The sequence below is a fragment of the Eurypyga helias genome, unplaced genomic scaffold (assembly GCF_000690775.1).
Source record: "Eurypyga helias isolate BGI_N326 unplaced genomic scaffold, ASM69077v1 scaffold14963, whole genome shotgun sequence".
In the NCBI taxonomy this organism is placed as follows: Eukaryota; Metazoa; Chordata; class Aves; order Eurypygiformes; family Eurypygidae; genus Eurypyga; species Eurypyga helias.
The window spans coordinates 41,707-63,985 of record NW_010243195.1 but is presented as its reverse complement, the minus strand read 5'-3'; the positions used below and the strand labels follow the sequence as shown (position 1 = coordinate 63,985).

At 47.0% G+C, this 22,279-nt stretch overlaps 1 protein-coding gene across 1 annotated transcript; it reads left to right on the top strand.

Moving 5' to 3' along the window:
• The first annotated feature begins 3,331 nt into the window (after positions 1–3,331).
• On the top strand, positions 3,332–21,878 carry MRAS (muscle RAS oncogene homolog). Its single transcript, XM_010149320.1, has 5 exons — positions 3,332–3,545; positions 12,357–12,510; positions 15,791–15,890; positions 17,198–17,277; positions 20,901–21,878. The coding sequence occupies exons 1-5, from the start codon at positions 3,353–3,355 to the stop codon at positions 20,998–21,000; spliced, it is 627 nt and encodes a 208-aa protein (XP_010147622.1). The 5' UTR covers positions 3,332–3,352; the 3' UTR covers positions 21,001–21,878.
• The last annotated feature ends 401 nt before the right edge of the window (positions 21,879–22,279 follow it).

Below are 22,279 nucleotides of genomic sequence, written 5' to 3'. Positions count from 1 at the left end.
TTAATGAACTATTCAGTTCTTGCTATTCTCCCCAGGCTACATAATATTCAGGCTGGTAGCTTAGATGTACAGTATGACCAAACTTCTGGAAACGATGGGAAGCAAATGCCTCGATTCAACCCATAAGCGTGTTGGGCAGAGTCATAGTTTGTACAGTGGGCTAAATATTATTCTAGTACTTTGGGGAGCATTTCATGCAAGATAAGCTTGAGGCTTCTTAGGAGTGGGTTAAAGGGGCTGGTACAAAATGTCAGTGAAAATATAATGCTTGTGTGCCGAGCAGTAGCTTGTGGTTTTGTGATGAGGTCAAAAATCGTGCACAAGCAGAGCATGGTTTTCACATCCACAGCCAGTCCCCCTGCCATGTCACTAACAATTGGTCTTTCATACCGCCTGGCCAGAGCCACTCTGCCGTGTAAAGAATGATGGGTTGAAATCTTGGCCATGGGCAAAGCAAAAAAAAAATTATCAGATGTGTTTGTGGGGCAGGGTTCTATCCAGGACCTCTGTCCTAAGGAACCTTTGAGGATCTTCTGACCCAAGCAGGATTACGTGGAAAAAAAACCTGGTCTTCCAAGCAAAAATGAGAAATCCAGTTGTAATTCATAGGTTTCTATGCAGCCAAGTGTGCTGCTTGTTGATGTATGATATTGTAAATATGAGAAAGTTGCTTACTCTGCCAGAAAGGGGAGTAAGAAACTTTACTTCGGGATGGTGGTGAGGAACTGCAATAAGACTGGTTGAGACCTCAGCTGGCACTTGGTCTCCTTCTCCCCACGTAGCAGCTGTTCTCAAGAATTTCCCCCAATGATAGTTTCAAAACAAGCAGACTTGATCATTTTTCTTCTTACTCTGAAAATTTTGGCTTGTCTCAACTTGAACAAGAGGCTTTTGCAGTTCTTACTAGCCTCAGTGATCTTGCCTCCGTGATCACCCTCTCTCCCTCTTACAGGGTTTTCTTTTTACAGGAGAAACTAAGTCAGCTCCTATACATTTGGTTCAAGGAGAAATATTTGATCTAAATCTACCCTCTTTCAGTTTAAACCTGTTACCCCTTGTCCTATCGGTACGTGCCCTTGTAAAAAGTCCCCCCCAACTTCCTTGTAGCCCCTTCAGGTTCTGGAAGGCTGCAATAAGGTCTCCCCAGAGCCTTCTCTTCTCCAGGCTGAACAAGCCCAACTCTCTCAGCCTGTCCCCGTAGGAGAGGTGCTCCAGCCCTCTGAGCATCTTCGTGGCCTCCTCTGGACTCGCTCCAACTGATCGGTATCCTTCTTATGTTGAGGACCCCGGAGCTGGAGGTAGTACTCTAGGTAGGGTCTCACAAGAGCAGAGCAGAGGGGGAGAATCCCCTCCCTCGACCTGCTGGCCACGCTTCTTTTGATGCAGCCCAGGATACGATTGGCTTTCTGGGCTGCCAGCACACACTGTCAGATCATGTTGAGTCAACCAACACCCTCAACAGCCCTTCTTGTCAGGGCTGTTCTCAGTCCAGTCTCCACCCAGCCTGTATTTGTTTGGAACTAGATTATCTTTAAGGTCCCTTCCAACCTCATGGTTTAACTACTAAACCCAGCACACAACCCAAAACTTAATTGAGTGTCTTCAATTAGAGGTCAAGACATGCCCCATCCCTGGAAGTGTTCAAGGCCAGGCTGGATGAGGCTTTGAACAACCTGGTCTAGTGGAAGGTTATGTTCTTTTCTGTTTGAAAAACAGCCCAAGTTGGCTTTTGGGCCTCTGGAAATGAAGAGTCAGTGTTTTGTTTGGAAAAATACAAAAAAGCAAAGAATTTCTGAAAAAAAAATATACTATAGGCTGAAATAAAATTATATTTGTTGGCAACTTGACTTGCCGTGTGCACGCAGAAGCCCTGCAGCCTCCTTTCCTAAGACACCACTTGGGCCAGCTGCTGCACCAAGCTCATTGGCCTTGCTCAGTGGTTTTGGAGAACAAAAAACTTAAAGTCCTCTTCCTAAGGAAGAAAAATCCATATGGTTACTGGGAGAGTCTCTAAAAGCTTGTGTGGCATAGTGGGGATGCTGCAGTCCATGGAGGTTCCCTCAGAGCTGTCCTCATCCCGGCTCGACGCTTACCCCAGCCAGCGCCGGCAGCCCGAAGGGCACGAGCAAAACCAACACGGATGGGCGCAGGTGCCTGCAGAAAGCGTCGCCACAGCTGCTCCCACGCCGGATGGCTGGCACTAAGAAAACTGATACCAAGGAAATCCGCTGCCACAGGGGATTCAAACTGTCTGAAAAGCCTCCCTGGAAATGCAGTGGTCACTGAGATGTGTGAGATGGCCACCCATTCCCATGTGAATTGAGTGAGCGTCGCTGCTGCCCACGGGTGGGTGCTCCCGCCCTGCCCTCCGTAGCGTACGCACAAAACCGCCTGCCAGGCTTCTAAGATCAGCAGTCACTGCTGTTCATTGTTGAAAGGGGACGATTCAGCAATGGCTGCCCCTTCTCCTTTCTCCACACACGTGTGCCGCTGCCCAGTTGCAGCCGGAGAATGTTTTTTCTTCTTTAAGAGTCTGTTCCTCATGGCTCACCAGAGATAAGAGGAGTGGCATGACCGCGCTGCAGGGGAGGCTGCTGTCCTGGCTCTCTGGGCTGTGTCATAGCTACCAGCCTTCCTGCCGTTGCAGCATTGGTTTGGTTTGGTTTTTTTTAAAAAAAAGGCAACACACAACCCACCTGTCATTCCTGGCCTGCCGCCTTCTTGGGTTTATTTCTCAAACTTTAAAATGAGGGAGAAGAAAGCAGCTAAAAGCATTTTTTCTGCCAGAATAGGCAGGTTTGGACCTTTAACTCTGGTTTCATCCATCATCACCGGTGCTGCCTGCAGATCTGGCCCCAGGATGTAACGCACCATTTAATGTTTGCTCTACCTCGGGTTGGGCAGTGAAGACTAGCACGGCTCTGGCTTATCAATGGGTTTTGGTCACTGGTGACTGGAAATTACCTGGAGCTTGACAGCTGCTCTGAGCCAGGGTGATTTTTGGCATGGCTATGCGGACCTAGCCCCTATAGGAAAGGTATTCAGATGATAAAAGTTTTGAACGTGCATTTGGTGGCAATTAACGATCCTCGTAGATGAGGCAGGAGTAAACAAGCCACAACAATGGGGTTGTCTGCCCTCCCAAGTGATGGGTCTGAGTCGTGGTGGAGCTGTTGGGGGGAAGGGTAGGTGTGGCTGCTGCTGTCCCAAAGGACTTTGGATGTCAGTACTGCCTTCATCCTCGCTTCTTAGGCAGCAGGTAAAAGCGGCCCTGTGCATGTTGCCCTCTTTTCGTTGCTGACGAGTGATCGGAGATGATCTCTTTCCCCAGCAGGTTTAGCACACTGGAAGCATGGCTACAAGTGCTGTTCCCAGCGAAAACCTCCCCACGTACAAGCTGGTGGTGGTTGGAGACGGTGGCGTGGGGAAGAGCGCTCTCACCATTCAGTTTTTCCAGAAGATTTTTGTGCCGGACTATGACCCAACTATTGAAGACTCCTACCTGAAGCACACGGAAATAGACGGGCAATGGGCAATTCTTGATGGTAAGCAAGCTACTTCCATGGCCCCCTTTCTCTTCTAGCTGAGCATAAATTTACATAGACCTCAGTGCCTCCCACAGCGTGTCGTGCCCTTGTGTCCCTCCCACTCTGCTGTGGGCTGCTAGGAGTTTGAGTGCAAACTGGTCTGTGAGCTGCGGCGCGTGGTCCGTAGCTGATCTCCAGCAAAGCTTCCGCTTCCAGTGGCGTTGGTTCCAGTTCTGCACAGAAACATTTCTCGCAGGAGAGTGAAAACCTGCAGATCATCATAGACATCTGGGGTAGGCTTCTGCAGAGGGTGAATTATAGCCCTGCGAGGTGGCTATTGCTAATGAATCTTCATTGTGGTTAGGCGCATCCCCTGGGAAATCACAGTGAGTGGGTAACTGAATGAGGGTTATAACCAGAAAGAACATTTAATCAAAACTGTCATCCACTGACAGTGAAGAATTCTAACACCTCTTAACTCCCATCATTCAGGCGTGATGTTTTCATATCTAGTTACCTCTTTCATTTAAATACAAGTAAGTTACCAGCCTGGAAAGCTGCTGTAACGAAGATCTTTCAGTTCTTTGAAGAAAAACCACTTAAAAAAACCCACAAACCACAAACCAAACAATCAAACACAAACAAACAAACAAAAAAACCCAGCAAATCCCCTCCCTCCTGAAAAAAAAAAAACCAAAACGATCTTGATTCTGCAGGTGAGGAAAAAGCCCTGTATTACTTAAAGCTGCATCTTACTAGTTTGTGCTGCAGGAGACAGACTGACCACAGCCTTAAGGGGGATCTTGCTGTTCAAGGTTATAAGTTTTGTTTGCTTTATACAATAATTAGGTAGTGCATAAAAGCAAGCGTTTGGTTTTTTTTGCCTCAGTTACCCAAGTGCATGTCTGTGGTCACTATCACAACTGAACTAAATTTAACCTCACTGGCATCGAGTTCCTACCTCCACCCCCTTGTCATGAGGGAGCTCAAGATCTTTGGTGTCTCTCTGTATGTATCATCGGTGTGTGGGGACAGAAAACTGGGGGATTGCCATGAGTGGTGGAATGTGCAGTCTGGTGGGGTTTGCTGTGAAGACTGTAAGCTTGGTCTGGAAAGTTCATGTCTTACTTGCATTCTTAAAGATTTATCAGATACAGTTTAGTGAGTACAAATGGCTTCAAGGTCCTTAAAGAGCAGCCTTTACCCAGTATTTAAAAAAAAAAAAACCAAACAATTTATTCCTGACAACATTTGTTTATTTAAACATGTTAGTAGTCGATAGCTGACAGAAGGGAATATTTGTTAAAGTGGTGCCCGAATGTGTCTGTTGCTGTCATCTGCATCAGAGATACCTGCTCTCAGTTAACCATAACATAATATACCCGTGCACCTTTATTTTTAACAGGCCACTGCTGTATAAAAGAAAAATTCAATTCTGCTGTAAATAAAATATTATAATGTTAAATGTTAGTCCAGAATCCAGCCCTCTAAAGTACCTTTATCTTTGCTGGTATGCCCTGTGTTCTGATGTAACAGTACCAGCTGCTGTACACATTTGTGTTGGCTGAAACAGCCTGGGTTTTGTAAATTATTTGAAAGTAGAAAAAGCATCTTTCACTGAATATTTGGAATTTTTGTTTAGTCAAAAAAACCAAAAGCTAACCCTGACCTGGGGTGGGAGTGGGGAAAGAGGTTATTCTCCAACAAGCAGAAATTTAACCCTGTTTTTTTAATGAAAAAGCCTTTCTTTTGCTCTGATGGAGTTCAGTGTCTGTACTCGGGCTGAACTGAATTCAGCTGTGGCCTTGAATGGCATGTTGGGAATCCCTGACTTCCAGAGTTTGTGGGCCCACAGATGCCTTGCAGCCACAGAAGTGAAACTGCAGCTTCTCCTTCTCTTTCCTACTGCTTGAGATTTTGAACAATTAGAATTTTAGAAGAAAGTCAGTGTTCTTGCTTGGAAAAGCATGTGAGCCTTTACCATCTGCCCAGTAGAAACAGGCATAAAGACTAACACACGTGCCTTCTGCCACAGCTTTCTGTCATAGGCTTTGGATCTAGGCCATTCTCAGAGGTCACTGAGACAGCTTGGACAGCTGCTATTGCTGTGTTTGCATGAATCACTTATGGCATAAAATTAGGGACAAACATGGTAGGAAGGGTGAAGATGCATCATGATAAATTGTAGATTTTCCAGTTGCCCTTTATGACCAAATCCTTTACAAGCTGATGTTTTGTGCAGTGCTTGCTGGGGAGAATAAGCTGCCCACCCCAAAATAGGAACTGGTTCTAGAAGACGAGACTACCAAGTGAGGATACAGCGTGAGGGGCTCTGTAAGTTTTTAAGTTTGCAGAAATAGTTATTTAAACTATTGGCATCCAACAACTTAATTAAAAAGAAAAAGCAAACATAGCCCGCCCTCTTCCAGGCTGTTGCCTGAGCAGTTCTGTTCAAAGCATCTCTAGCATTTAGTATCTGCACCAGCATTATGTTGTAAAAAAACAGCTTGCATAAAGCATTTGGCTTCCCTTCATGAAGACCTCCACCCACATTTATTCAATAGCATTAACTGGCAGTGTGATGAAATGTTTGACTTGCAGGTTTTTTTCTTTGCTGAAACCTTTTACTGAAAGGCTTAAATGAAATAGGCTTTTATTTCAGATTTTAGACCTTGGAGCCAAACCTGCATTCAAACTCTTCTTTTACATATTTGCTGTCTGGCTTGGGCATGTCTTTGTGTCTATTTTCTTACCAAAGAAGAGACTGTGATAGTTCCCTGCCTCCCAGAAGATTGTGGGACCTGTGCTTGGTGTGTTCAAGTCCAGCACTGCACCAAAATGATTTATTGTTGGCCTTATGCCGGCTTTATAAGACCACAGATGCAGTGTTTGGAGGACAAGTGTTGCAGAGTGGAATAGGGCATTTAACCCAAATAAAGGATGCAAAGCCAATTTGTGGCTAGCTGTTTTTTTCAGTTGCTGCCACCCCAACGAGGCTTTAAGATCAGTTTCCAGTCGTCTTCTGCATATGTTATCTTCATTTATTCCCTGCTGTTCATACTGAAATCAGCACGGTGATGTGCTTGGTTAAATGCATTCACGCGCAGGTGCCGTATCGACACATCAGGTCAGAATTAAGTGGGGTCAGGGTTAATTTGCTTTGATTAGCTGTTGCTCCAATTGAGTTCCTATCATTCATTTTGTACACTCCTTTCTGTGTGCAGGCTAACTTAGCAAATAGCAGAGGATTTCTTTTTGTGTCGCTGCAAAATGCTAGTCTGGAATTACTAATCTGGGCATGAAGCCAAAGTGGCCTATCTTAATAATGGCTAAAAATTCCCAATGGTTCAAAATTCCTTACGGCTCATAAACCACACAGAGATAAAAGGTGGTGAGGAAGAGGAGAGGAAGAGATGGCCACAAGCACGTGGCTTGGGCATGTTGATGTAGTAGGCTAGACCCTTAGCTGTTAGGAGGGTTGTGCCAGCAAAGCAAGGAGTTGTGCCTGTGTGTTGGGTGAAAGGAGGCTGTAGTTTCCCTCCTCTTCCCTTTTCCCTCCCTGGTATGATGTGATGAAACTCACTGCCTGGAAGTTGTCTTCCTACTCCTGAGCTCCAATTTTCCTTTTTTTTTCTCTTCTTCCCAAGTCCCCCTCTCAATCCCTGGGTGCCCTTGCGTTGGGCTGGACCTGCGCAGCCCTGGTGTACACCCCTGCGGCGTAACAGCAAGCACCGCTCCTTCCCCTGGCCTCCCGCTCTGCCCTTTCTACCCGTGTCTCCCATGCATCCCGTTTTGCTGAGGGTTTTTACTGCTAGTCGTCCGAGGACAGGCTGTCTGCTTTTCTGCTCAGGAAGCTTGGGAAGGATTCAGCCAGGAGGCCAGCAGGAGATCAAAGGTCACTTCAGACTTGTAGGCAGAAGGGTTGGTTTGTGGCTCCCTTTTTTTTTTTTAATTTAAACTTTGGGTAGCATCACTGAAAGAATTAAAATTCAAATGAAGTTTGCACTTTCAGTATTTTATTTGTGTGTATAGTGTCTCCCCTCCCTTAATTACTGAGATTTTGCAACCTTGAAAGAGGGGTTTTTGTCTTGGGTTGTGGGGATTTTTTTCCTGCCAGGAAAATTTTGATGTCGCAACATGGAAAACACAAGGCTTTGAATACTTGCCCTTTGTTAGAGAAAGAGCTCCTTTAAAGGCTCGCATCTTTATTCTGTTTATTGATGTGGAAGCCTTTCTTCTGAAGGCCCCTCTTTTCTTTTTCCTTAAAAAAGGGCAAGAATTCAAGTATTTGGGTTTTCCATGTTATAACATCTGTGTATTTAGTTAGGGCACAGAAGAAGGGCTCATGAAAGCCCCAGTGTTTCCCCGTCGCATGTTTTTTCCTGAGGAAGGCTGTCATGCTGGAGGCAGTGTGGCTGTATCTGAGAGAGAGCAGAAGCATCAGTGACCAAGTGAGGCATCTATCTCGCCTTGTTCGCAGCACGGGCACCTCAGACCTCTTCAGAGTGACTTGGGGTGGGGGAATATAAGCATCCTGACCCATGCAGCCCCTTAAAGGCTTGCACATGTACTGCACACCTAGCCAAAAGGATTTCACTGGAGACTGCTTACAAAGATTAAGTTGTACACATTGTGCTCGCCTTTCTGAGCATGAGACTGGGGTAGGCACAAACAGGTGTGTCCCGTCCCTGAGCTTCGTGAAATGTGGGACTATTCTGGATGCTGGAGAGCGAGGCAGTCCAAGAGCCATGTTGAGCTGCTCTTAGGACCAGCTTCGGCAATGTGCAGTTGCTGCTTGGAACGGGCTGCTGGTGTCTGATTCAGGCAGTGAAACCCAAGGACTGAAGGACAGAAACTGGGTTTAACCTGCCTGTCTGGTCATTTTTGGTCCCTTAGATACAGTGGACAGTGGAGAAACTCTCTTGAGTTGATCTGTACACCTAACTACCCATCAGTGAAAGATAAAGATGTAGGAGGGAATTTTGCCTTGGTATGAAAAGAGAAGAGGAACGCATCTGCATAACCAGATCTGAGCTCCCCGAAGGCTGGGAAGGCTGTGTCTGAATCTGAACTGAATCCAGCTTAGCCCCTAGAAAAAGCAGTGCTGTGACTTAGATTTCATAGGATGCCTCTGCCCTTACATGCCTCTGTCTCTGGATGGGCACTCAGCACACTGTCAGTTACAGAGACGTAGCCGCAGAATATACCTGGAAGCACCAAGTACTTCTATTTTTGGCCACAAATTCCTGTGTACTGCTGGGCTCCTGTGTCAGCTCAGAAGTGCTCTCTAAGCAGCCGCACTCTTGCCTAAGCCATGAAGATTCACAGAAAAATGGTGTGTGGAGCTCTAAGGGGGCAAGGCTCAATTAGCATGGAGTTCATCACAACAGTTGGGGTCCCATCCACTGGAAAGAGGAAAAGGCCATCTCTTCACTCAGCAACCTCTTACCTGCAAAGCAGGAGACCTCCCTGCTGGGCTTTCACAGCCTAATTGCTCTTAGTTTAGTCTCCAGCTGACAGCGTGATAGCTCTGTAAAATGGCTTTGCCCTCTTCGGATGTCTGTTCCTACATCACACATGGTCCTTGGCGCCTCTCTCCTCAGTCTTTACCCAGACGCTTTCGTTAACACTCCTCCTTGCTGCTTCTTCAGTCAAGTTTGTGGGAACTTCACCAAGTTTGCTGTCGGATGTCCCTGACCGTGCGCTGATTCCAGTTCTTGGAAGAATGAGGTAGGGGAAACCTGCTGTGCTTTGGTCCAGCCTTGTTTCCACACTGCCTTTTATGCGCTGCCAGTGGGGCAGCTGCCAGTAAGAGGCAACTGCTGTTTTAAAGTGTACCAGGGGAAGAGAGAGCTCACAGTTGTTCTCTGCTCATGATTATTTCTACATCTTCTGGCATCCCATCTGCAGAAACGGGAATTTTAAAAGAAGGTGTATGCTGGCTGACATTCTAAATCTCCTTACCCCTTTGTGAAGCCAGGCAAATCACCTTCCTAAGGCCTGTCCTTGCTACTTTCCCATTTTTGTAGGCAAGAACCTTCTTGAATCTTTTAAGCCACAAGATTACACCAGAAGCAAAGCCACTTGCATCTCTCCCTTTTTCAGTGCTGATGCTTTCCAGGATGTAGTCCCATCCTGCCTACGAAGGATGCAGATCACACTCCTCTGTGACTGTTTATAATCCATGTAGCACAGAAGTGCTAGAATGGGGTGTTGTCTTTAGGAAGAACACATTTAAAGTTAAAAAAATTACTTTCTCTGGCTATCCACATGATGCTTAACTTTGCCTGAATGACCCATCTGAGATTAACCTTAACCGTCACTGCTGCATGTCTTTTACTTGCATTTCCAAAGTGCCATTTTCAATGCTGCCTGGACTTGCTCACCTTTCTATGAATGGTGCAAGGGAATTCCCTTAAATAGCAGCTGCTGACACAGCAACTCTGCCTGTGTTTGGTGTGACGTTGTGGCCAAGATCCAGGTGAGGTAGGAGTGGCAGGATTGCAGCCCTGTGCTGTCTCCCAGGCTAGTCCCCTGCCCCCTTGAAGGGGATGGAAAGCTTCGAAGAGGCAGCAGCTAGGGATGCGTTGAAGGGTGCAAGAGCAGAGCTGGATGCTCCTCATGCATTTCATGGGATGTTTGCAGATGTGCCAGCGCAAGGGGAAGTCCCTAAGCAAATTACCATGCAGGATACAGCACATTCATCTCCACCTTCCTGCCCACGGCTTGTGCTTGGGCACCTGCCCTGGCTCGAGGGGGCGGAGGGGGAGGGCAGGAGAACCTGGCCCCTGCAAGAAGCTGTCCCACTCCACCACAAGTTGGATATGTGTGTTGGAGAGGGGAAGGGAGTGTGTGTGTGTTGGTTGTCAGCTCTCAGCCCTACCCTGATACTGCGTCCAGCTGGTGCAGGAGTCAGATGAGGCCAGACCAGCCTCTCTTTACAGGTTGGGCGGGTAGGAAGGATTAATTTCCTCTTCCATCCAAGCCACACCATCCTGGCCTTATTCCATGGTAGCAATTCTGCCCAAGGCATAGAAATTCACCAGCACATGTGGTGTCTTTGGGTTGTTTTTCTGTTTTCTTTTTTGTTTTCTTTTTTGTACAGTCCTTAAGAATAGCCTAGATGCTTTTGAGATGAGACCTTTGTTTCCTAGATTTAGAGGGGAGAAGCAGGATAAAAAGCTATGAAGAGACACCCATGACTTTCCAGCAAGCTCCAACTGCTTGGCAAACAAGCCAAAATCTCTGGGTCTCTGCAAGAGCCTACAAGCCCTTTTCACCTTATGGGCTCATGGAAACAGATGTTCAAGACCGGCTAAGGCTGGTGAACGAGTAAGGCTGAAGGCTCTAAAGGGCCTGTCATCACCAAGTAAGGTCTCCAGGTCTTCCAGTGTAGCTGTCTTTCCTCCAGACACACCGTGAAGGCGTGGGCTGGCCCGTGGGGTGCGGTGTGATGTGCAGGGTGCCTGCCGCTGGCCACCCATGCTGAGTCAGCAGGTAACGCCAGGAGCAAAGCGGACTTTATCCTGACCCCATCTGGAAGTTGGGGCAGCCTGAGTACTTACCCCTTGCTAGGACTGTGGGCCTGCTCAGACTAGAAAAACCCGTATTGAGCCCTGCTGCTCTGTCAGCAGTACGTTCCTGCCACAGTCTCCATCCAGCAGTGCCCTGGGCTTTCCCTGTCACTCGTGGGCAGCAGATGCTAACGCTGTGGCTGTGCAGCGGAGGCGGAAACAGTTTTCCCACCCAGCCCAGTTGACTGGGATGTGAAAATGTTCCCAGTCATCACGAAGGTCCCGCATTTGCCTCTAGGATACAACGATGCCTTAGGACTATTACTTCTAAGCAGCCGATGCATTTTGAGCTCATGCTGTGTTTGTACTGGCATATCCTAAGCTGATGAACTCCTCTTGTACCCTCCTCCTGCCAGCCAAAATCCTGGCAGCGTACGAAGCTGGGGCCCAAGAACTGACATTGATGATGTGCGTCAATGTGTGGTGTTTACCCAGAAGGTCCGTGAAGGGACCCCCTGCAAGGCAGAGTCATGGAGAACCAGTGAGTTACAGTTGCGTTAGAGAGGAGGTTAATGTAGTGGGGAACAGCATCTGTGCTACTGCCACAACTGCGGTGTTTTAGGGGATTTGAGCATAGATTTAGGCATTGTCAATGCACAGAAACACAATTGTTACATAGGATATGCAAGTCACTTAAAGCATTTCCACCTGTGTTAACTAGCTTCTCAATATCAGCACACCATTTGGGACTAAATATTTAAGGGGAGTTCCTGAAGGCTGTACCATCTTGCTCTGAAAGCACATAATTGTGTAGAAATAATACCCAGGTATTATTGAGAAAAGGAAAATGCTTGTAGCTATTACTCTTGGTTGTCTCCCAGCAGTGCTTCACCATGCAGTTTGTAGATTGTCCTTGACATTTAAACTGGCATTTACGTACTCTTCCAGTCTTGGCTTTTTCCGTGTGAGAGAGAGCTGGGAAGAGGAAGGCTGGAGGGCTGCAAAATACTTTGAGCTGTGTCTTGCCAGAGGAGCAACTCCCTAAAGTCAGTGGTCAGTATTTGGTACTGGAAAAAGAAAGTAAAATCCACTCAGTCTTCTTCCCCTTCGTTTGCTCCCAGCCTAGGCACACAGTGATGAGTAGGGTCTGGCAGTGGGTTTTGGTTTGTAACAGGAAACCACCTTGTCCATCCAACTGGCTTTTGTCAAATCTTGCGGCCTTTGAGAGGACCAAGCCCAGCACAGGCAGAAAGGCCATATAGGATGCAGCCACAGGTCTTCACAGTAACTAAAACCTTTGTCTCTTCTGTCTTAGTTTTGGATACTGCGGGCCAAGAGGAGTTCAGTGCAATGCGGGAGCAGTACATGAGGACTGGAGATGGTTTCCTTATAGTCTACTCGGTGACAGACAAGGCTAGCTTCGAGCATGTGGACCGCTTCCACCAACTGATCCTCAGAGTCAAGGACAGGTGGGTGCCATGGAGCCAGGCGCTGCCTGGCCCTGTTCCCGACGCTCTGGACACTGTGCTGTGGGGGTGGTTGCACGTCTCACCCTGCCTTTTACCTCTTGGGTGTGCCGAGGTAGATCCTTGCACAGTGTATGTGGGTTAGTAGACTTCCATATGAGGAATAAGAAGTATTTTACATTTTCTGATAAGCATCTAGTGCCTTCAACATGGAAAAGTTCAGTAGTGTTACTGTGAGGTGAAAATGGGTCTGGAAGGGAGAAACTCCAGCCAGAATGGTCTGGCAGAGCAGCGTGAGAAAGGCAGACACCTTTGAAGGTAACCAGTTTGGCTCTGAAGAGGGAGAAAGATGCTCTGTGCACAGTGCAGGCACTTCGGGAACTCCAGCAAGGAGTCAGCAAGCGTTCAGCCCTAATCCTTTTGTATGTCCTGGTAGCATCCTCCTTTCCCTGGCTTCAGTTTATGCCAAACAAACTTTAGAAGGTGCTGCATGATTTGGGGCCATGAACAAGTGTATTGAAGGGGAAAATGCCTCACGTTGGAAGGAACTGTATTTCTTACGTGTAAGTTAATGCATCGTGCTCTGCAGCAACTGTTTTCAATGAATAAAACATCTCAGTGTGACTGGGGAGAAAGCAGGAGAGGTCACCTGCTCCCCTCCTTGTGCGTGCATGAGAGAAGGTGGTGCTGAGAGTTTAATCATGGTAAGAAAATGTGTCCTGACAGAGCGAGGGGAAGCTGGCAGGGTTTTATCTCTGAGATAACTCCCTCTTCCCATCCCAGTTCAAGAGGCGACAAATCCATCCTCACTGGGTGGGGTGTTAATTAAGCCCTTATATGTCTGCAGCTCTGAAACACTTAGTTTTTCCATTCATAATGGCTTTTAATTATGGAAGTCATCAAGAAAAGCCACCAGAGGGTTCGGGCCTCATTGCTGGCTTCCTTTCACAGCTCTGAATAACTTCCCCACAGGAAGGGTGGACTTGTATCATGTGAGGTTCACAGCTGACAGCTCTTCCAGTAAAGCATCCAAAGCAAAGCCCACAAGAGTGAAAAGTAAAGGAAAAACCGCCCTTTGATTTCATCTGAATGAAGAAAAATGTCAGTCACTCAGTCTGCCTCCTGGATAAGGACAGTCTTTTCTTCACTGCCAGCTACTGCCAGCTCAGCTTGGGGCAAATTAAATCTGTTTCTGAAAGTTGAAGACAGGACAGCATTTCCTGTAACCTGCCCCAAAACAATGTCGGTTTTATCTAATTTAACTTTGTGAAAATAAGGTGTGGTATTCATTGTTTTGCTCTGGACTGAAACTTTACCCCTCCGTACGCTGTGCAAGCACTGCGGCCGGCGTGTGAGAAGCAGGAAGTGAAACAGGCTGGTGAGGTTGTTTTTGTTCCCCGCTCAACAGAGCTCAGGGAGCTTAGCACTGCATCCAAAACCTGAGCTCGTTCAGAAAATTGCAGGAGCAGCATGAGTAAAGAAACTGTCCTGCCAGACCCGCAGGTAGCTGGGAGCAGAGCATCATCCTGGTTTTCAAGCTAGCAGTCAGTTTTGGCAACTTAAAATCCAAAGGAATTGCAGGCTGCCGTGTTAGCAGAGCTGTTCAAAGCCATTTCTTTCCACAACCTTCATTACAGTAAAACTTCCCACTATAGTAGCTTTGTCCAACTAGCAGTCGTATGGCTTACAACAGGGAACAAAGTCCCCACAGAGTTTTATGCCTGATGTAAACAAGGCAAATGAGATACTGTTCAAATGTAATCCCTTTCTTATCAATGTGCCGCAAGCCAAAAAGGGATCAAATAATCCAGACAAGCAAGTGTTTTGCTCCAGAATGATCAGAGTCAAGATATATCAATGCTTAAGTATTAAAATTAAATCAAAGCCACATTATCAGAATGAATAACTGTAAGACTCATTTAAAATGCAGAGTGCAGTACGGTATTTTTCCAGCCAGAGCAATGGGGCAGCGTGCCAGAGAGAAGATGGAGCCCTTATCGTCTCGATGAAAAATGACACAGAAATGCTGTTTGAAAATCCAGAGTTACTCAGGGAAGTGTTTTATGCAGCAATGAGTATGGCCAGCTGCTCCTCACCCCAATGAAATCAGCTGTGTTACAGCAGAAAACACTGGGATCATTTTAGGAGGGTTTCAGGTTGAATGTAAGAGGATAATACTGCAATAATTGTCAGTGATCAGAAGTGACCTCCTCCCTAGCAGCAGGTAAGGGTCCTACAGCACCACTTTGTGTCACGCAGCCGGAGGAGAGGCTGTCTTGTGGGAGGTGGGGTAGGAAGCAGCTGCGCTGCCAGGATCTCCTGTGACACGAACTAGCTCGGTTTGGTTTAATCGTCAGAGCTACGGGGCTTTCTACCAGGGGAGACCCTGGCCCACACAGCTGGTCAGAAGAGCCTTGTGCGGGATGTGCTGGGGATAGATGGGTCTCTTCTCAGGCGCTGGCTGAAGACAGTCACTTGCGTGATAAAGCTAGACAAAGACTGAGTATTATTACAGAGGTAGATGGTGTTGGTACAAAAGGATGGTTGGTCATCAGGTTTTTGCTCTGCGATTCCAAGCAGGAGATGGTAGGTAATGGCATCTGGAAGCTTAGCAAGACTCTTTGGTTCCCTCCAGCCTCCTTCCAGCCAGCCTTTCAATTTGTTTTGGGGTTACAGCTGATGGGGATCTTTGCTCCCAGTCGTTTTCTCCCCCATTTCATGTCCCTCTAAGCACCAGCTCCCAGAGTCCATCTTTTCTTCCCCTGTGGTTGCTCTCAGTGGGTGACCAGGACAGGAACTGACACCAGTTCCTCCACCATACCTCATTACCTTGCAGTGACGAGCAGCTGCCAAGGTACGCAGTTCCTGAGCTGCCTTAACCGTTACAGAAGAGGCCCAATCTCCTGCTCAGGATGTATCTCTGTGTCTGTTAATTACCTGACTAATTCTGTAGTTCTTTCTTTACCTAGTTGGATCTTCAGTCTTAGCAATTATCAGGCATTGCAAAAGCGATGTCACCGAGTCCCTGAAGTGCCTGCAAATAAGAATGAATGTGTGCATGCATGCAGCTTGTCAAGTAATTTTTTATAATATGAACGTACGTGTAGCACAGTCTGTGGAGTGATGCATGCTCATTTGGTCTTTCTTTGTATTTCTTTACACATATGTGGTATGTCTCTAGCTGAAAATGTTAAAAGATGTCAGCATCAGAAAGTGAAACTTCTGCTCAGCATTTTGTATATTAGTCTACTAATAATTGGGTGGTGGGTTTGATTTTTTCCAGAGAGTCCTTTCCAATGATTTTGGTGGCGAACAAAGTTGATCTAATGCATTTACGGAAAATTACAAGAGAACAAGGAAGAGAAATGGCAACAAAACATAATGTAAGTTTGCGGGATTGTTTAATTGGTTGTTCTAAGTCCCATTACAGGCATTCACAATTGAATTCGCTGCTCATTTGGAGCTGAATTAAAGCATTTCTCTTACAGCTGAACATTTGCAATTATATTTTTGACTGCTACAAAGTAGTAGCTACACAGTTTCCTTTCAGTAGGGACAGTTGATCATTGAAACTAGAACCTCTGCGGTGCGCCAGGGCCATCATGCAGCCACATGTACAGGGTGTCTGCAAGTGGTGAGAAATGTGAAATGTTCAAAATGAGGAAAGTGCACCCTCCCAGGGTGAAAAAGCAAAGCCAGACATTAGGAATTATACCCAGGAGTCCATACAAAGTGAGCTTGTTAAAGATAGTGAAGTTACAGGGGTGTTAAGCCTGCCTAAATCTGGCCCACCATCTTAGCTCTGCATTATTCATGCCATAGTTTAGCCCAAGAAATTGGTCTTGGACGGGTGTAGCTGAGACGATACTCTGCTAATCACCTCTACATGCCAGCAGCCCTGAATACCCAGAGGGAGGCAACAACTCCCGTAGGAGGAACTGAATGGAAAGGTGAAGGCAAACAAGCTTTGAGACCTCTTGGAAGCTTGATGTGCCTAAACAGCAAAGTGCAGTGTTTCTGAACAAGCCACGATGGGAGTTTGGCAGGGCAGGTGCGCTCTCTCCCCAGGGAAGCTCATTTCTCTAGAAGCCAGGACACTAATCTGCAACACAACATGTTGCACCCATCTGTACGCACATGCTTTGGGAAGGGCCGTGTACGAAAATACCTTATCAAAGGCAGTTTTATAAATCTGCCAGCGTGCTGGACAAGCACTCTAGGAACCCCCATCTGGCTGTCAGACTTTGAAGGAGAAGATCGTTTTACACTGAAGGGGAATTGTAGTCATGAAATATTCATGCAGTAGTCCTAATAAAATGTGGCAAGCAAGAATTTTTGGCAAGTGCTCGTCTTTCAACAACCTTCAGCTATTTTCATGTCTGCAAGCACAACTTAGGGGGAGAGAACATCTGACGACATGAAGTCTGTGATTATTCTTCCCGAAACCCAGAGCTCTGATAGCAGTTGGTTTGCCTGGTGCTTGTTCCAGACCTTTTGTAAGCACTTGCGGACCTTGCTGGGACCGTGAAGGTGTTGATAGCGGTGTCATGACAACACTTTGTTTACCTTTATTTCTCTGGTCTCTTAGGCACCCAATTTCTCCAGCCTTTAGGGTTTTTCATTTTGAAACTTGCTTGCTACCAGCATGTAGGCTGTTACCAATCTTTCGTGATACACTTCTCTCCTCCAGATTCCCTATATAGAAACGAGCGCCAAGGACCCACCTCTAAACGTTGACAAGGCCTTCCATGATCTCGTGAGGGTAATAAGGTAAGCTGCAAACTCTTCACTTGCTCACTGCCCGTGGACAGGACGTGCAGGAGTCCAGGCCTGGAGAGCCTGCTTTGGCAGAGCAAGGGCCAGGGGTTCAGTTTCGGTTGGGGGTGGGAGATTTCTGGGGTTTATTAAACTTTCTTGTGCTGTATGTGCATAGGGATGTTACTAGCACTTCGTTACCCTGTCAGGACATCAGTGCTAGGCAGGTTGAGAACTAGCCGTGGCCATGATTAAAATACATTATTCAGTGAACTGTGCAAAGCCTACTATAATGATCAGCTTTAAAAGGCCAGTGTTAAAAGCCCTTTTCATAGCTTTGTCCTCTCAGGGTCTCGTGTTGCCAGAAGTTAAAAAGGACTGGCAAAAAATTCTACAAAATTGTAATGTTGTAGGTGACTTCTAAGATTTTCTGCTCACTAAATGGAAAAAATTAAGCTGCTTTGTATGAGAAACAGCATGACCTAATGGCTAAGCCACAGGTTTCCTCCTCAGACTGCAGAGGTTTGTTCCCAGTTTTGGCATGAGCTGCCTTTGCTTTCTTTTGGCAAACGCCTGCTCTCCGGGCGAATCCCTGCTCCGGCTGCTGGCGTGAAGGGACTGACTGCCTTCCAAAATCCTGGCTGCCCTGCAGGAAAAGAGCTGCACGCACATCTCGGCTGATAACCTCAAATCTCTCTGAGAAGATTTGTTTTCCTGGCACCAGTTGTCTGCCAGATTTTTCTGGGCCCTCATTTTTCATGTTTTGGGAGGGTGCTGAGCTGAAATCATGCTCCTCCCCGCCGTGCAGTCAAAGTGCCTCGCTCGGCAATTAAACCATGAGGCATTTATTCACAGTATATCTGTACTTGTGAATCTCTGAGCACAGCCTCAAGTCAGCCTCCATCAAAAGCAGATGGTACTGCCCACTCTTCCCACATGTCTCAAAAGCAGGGGGCAGAAAGCCTTTGGAGAACTACAGAGCTGAGTTGGAAATGTCCCAGGCTGTTTCCCAACTGTTCTCAGCATTAGTTGGACAGAATACTACTTTTGTTTTACAGGGAGCTCTTGCCACCATCTATTCTACTCTGGGGAAAAAAAAAACCCACACATAACAAAAATAAGATGGTGAGGCTCTCTGCTATTTCTACATATCATGACTCCAGACAGGCACAGGCTGGAAGGAGGGTTGTAATGAGACATTGCTAAGTTCAAGCTCTGAACATGCCAGAACAGGTGATGTATCTCAAGTTCCCTGAGTAGTTACCGTGACAGTTGTTACCAGACAGGTGAAACCCTCTGTGGCATCAAGGGCGCCAGAGATGTGCTCGAACTCAGGTAAGGTCAGAGAGCAGAGAGATGCTGTGTGACCTAGCTGGTCATTTGCCACAATGCAGCTTCGCTTCGTCTTTGGACATTGCAAACTATCCACAGCCATAGGATGGCATCACCCTCCACGTATTGCTTTTCTCTTCTATAAGTGAGCTTTTCCAACTGAAAGGTAAATTTACAGCTCCCTAATAACTGTGTCAGTCCTGGAGTGCTTTCCAAATGTAGAGGCTCCTCAGGGCCCATGTGAGTTTGCAGGGTGAGGATGCTTGTTCAGGGTTGGCACTGTTTGTGCTCTTTGCACTTGGCTAATTCCCAGTTTATTTATCATCATGCAAGAAACTGTTGTTTGGAATTAACCCAGGAAGGAGTGAAGTGATTCAGCTGCATCCAGCTCTGGGGGCCCCAACATCAGAAGGATGTTGACTGGTTGGGGTGAGTCCAGAGGAGACCACGAAGATGATCAGAGGGCTGGAGCACCTCTGCTGTGGGGACAGGCTGAGAGAGTTGGGCTTGTTCAGCCTGGAGAAGAGGAGGCTCTGGGGAGACCTTAGAGCACCTTCCAGTATCTGAAAGTTCATGCAAGAAAGCTGGAGGGGGAGACTTTTTATAAGGGCCTGTAGTGACAGGACAAGGGGTAACAGGTTTAAATTGAAAGTGGGGAGGTTTAGATTAGATATCAGGAAGAAGTTATTCACAGAGAGGTTGGTGAGGCACTGGAACAGGTTGCCCAGAGAAGCTGTGGATGCCCCATCCCTGGAAGTGTTCAAGGCCAGGCTGGATGAGGCTTTGAGCAACCTGGTCTAGTGGAAGGTGTCCCTGCCCATGGCAGGGGGGGTGGGACTAGATGATCTTTAAGGTCCCTTCCAACCCAAACCATTCTGTGACTCTATGACTGTGTCCAGACAATAGATCTTTTAATTTTCCCGATAGCCCTTTTATGCTGCAGCACTGCATACGCAGGCACTGTCACAGCAGAAATCTTGAACAGGCGCGGGACATGATTTTCTGGCTCTTTAAAATAGTTCCAGAACGCTGTGAACAGCTTGCAGCCACTTAATGTTTATACAAATTAACTTTAAAGTATTTTTTTTATTTCAGCTTTCTAGTTTTGATCTTTAGAGTTTCGTGGTTCTGAAGCTTCCAGCCTTCATATGTGCTGAAAAAAGAAATCTTATTAGTCAAAGCTGAGTTTTTCAGATGGTTGCAAGCATTTGGGAGCTGAGGCTGTAAGAAAAACACCAGATAAAGCCATAACGATTTGTTCCCCAGCTCTGTCTTATTCTGGTCTGAATAGCTTGGTCTAAACACTCAATTTAGTGCCTGGCATATTACATAGCGAACAGGCTGGTTTCCAACTACTCAGACTCTCAGGTTGGTTATTTAGACACTGAATCTGCAGAAGCTGCTGGTGTTGGTATGGTTTATCTTGCAGTAAAATCTAAGTCTACGGGCTGCCTGTCAGGTGTTCGAACTACAAAGCTTTCGTCTGTTGAATTTGCACCACTCGGCTGGCTGAGGGGTGGCTGCAAACGGGTGCAGTTGCAGGCAGACGTGTGGGCAACGCGTTGTCTTCCCAAAAAGGGAGAAGCCCTCAACATAACATTGGGTTACCCACCCGGCTGCCGGGGCACAGTGCAGGACAGGAGTGCTCTCAGCTTCTGGTGGCTGTGACTTCAGACAGCCAGGGACATCTTTCTAGGGTCAGCTGTCTCTCTGTGCTACGGTGCTCTTCACAACGTCCAGGGGAGGCCAGAGCCCCATCGACAGCAGACTTTGTTTTTTCAGTATTAATTTTGAACCCCTCTATAACCAAGTTCACAGCAGCGCAGCTGGCTGAGGGCAATGCCAGCTGAGAGCAAACCTTTACTTCTCTGTGCACCCTGTGTCTCTTTCATCCTCTTCCCTAATGAGCATTAGCAGCAGTGTGATGGATGACGTTGCATTGCTTAGAGCATCCCTGTTTCCCAGAACAGCCCCTGGCAGGGGAGGAGGCAGCAGTTCATCCAGGGCAACCGGAGGCATAGTGCCCTGGCAGGACATACATCCTGGCCGTTAGCCTTAATGTGTGCTTGTGGCTTCTTTCCTCCTTCCTTAAAAATGCAGGCGCTTGTCTTGTTAGCTGTGTGCCATGAAAAGCCCCGTGGGTGTGGAAGGGCACATGGAGATATTTATGGAGATACATATGCAAATATACATATGAACCCCAAGTTGCCTTTCTGCTGGCTGCCCAGGGCTCAGGATGCCCACATCCAACCAGCCCAGTCACTGCTTCTCCTCACCTGCTTATTTTCCTCTGTCTCCCAAAACAGGCAACAGATCCCAGAGAAAAGCCAGAAGAAGAAGAAGAAGACCAAATGGCGAGGGGACAGAGCCACGGGCTCCCACAAACTCCAGTGTGTCATTTTGTGACGGGACTGCCTGGGAGAGCCTTGGATGGCTCCCTCCTCCTGCTGCGACCCACCGCCAGCCCAGGCAAGGAGCAGCAGCGCGACGCCCGTGTGGCCCCCCACGGCGGCTCGGACTCGGAGGAGGCAGCTGGAGGGGGTCCGGACCCCCAGAGAGGGGCTGTGCGTCAGGGCGGCGTGGGAGCCACGCAAACGGGAGGCAGAAGGGATCAGCAGGACCTTGTCTCTCAAACATCCCCAGCGCCTTCCAGGGGCCTCCATGATGTTTATTTAAAAAAAAAAAAAAGAAGAAGAAAAAAAAAGTGTTGGTTTTATCTGCAAACATTTCTCCTTGTGACCCGTTTCTGAACAGCCATGAATAGCCCCCCTGTTTGGTACAGTCGTCTTGTATGTGTGGGGGAGGGGAAAGGGCTTTTCTTTTTTTTCTCTAATTTTTTTTTTTTTTATCCTCTTCTCCTTTTTCGTTGTTTGCTCAGCAAGCGTTGGGTTGCAAGGAAACACGGCCGGGGTTGGATTTTTTGCACTGAACTCTCTCTTACGCGGCAGTGCCAAAACACGACTTCATATGAAAGTGCATAGATTTGGAGGAAGAAAATGAATTCCAGCTGCTCTGGGTGCTCCAGACATTGTGTCAGACTCTGGAGGGCAGCCAGCTCACAGACCATAAACTCCAGCTTAGGAAAGGAGGTTTGGGCTTGGATTATTTTTTTTTTCCTGACTCTTTGTCAAGAGGTTCTGTTTCTGTTTTGTAATTTGGGGCATGTCAAAGTTAAGACATTTTGTTAACCTGGAAGTATTTAAATTAAAGTAATTTACAGATGGAAGGGTATGTCATCTTTGAGGGGGAGGAGGGAGAGAGGAAGTAAAACCTAAACTGAATTTGTTTTCTGGGTGTTGAATTTCTCCCTCATAAATGTGTGTAAAGTGGTGTGATCTAAATCCCTCTTTATTACTCCTTAACCTTTCCCTGCAAAGCCACTCTTGGGTAGAAGAATTGTTTTGCTTTTCCCAGGCTCATCTCGCACACATACAGAAAAAATCTGTTCATGGGCTTTGGCTCAACGTTTCTTCATTTCTTCTCCCCGCTTTGCTAAGAGCTGGTGACTTGAAAGGAAGAGGTGTTTTGCAAGTGACTCAAGTGGGATGTGTCTCTTCGTAGGTTTACTGTATCTAAAATGTCTCCCTGAAAACAGTAGAGATTAAATAACTGTGCCTTAGGAAAAGGCAAGGCAAAAAACCTGCAGCCATTCAAGCTGCCATCTGTGGCACCAGAAATACGGTTG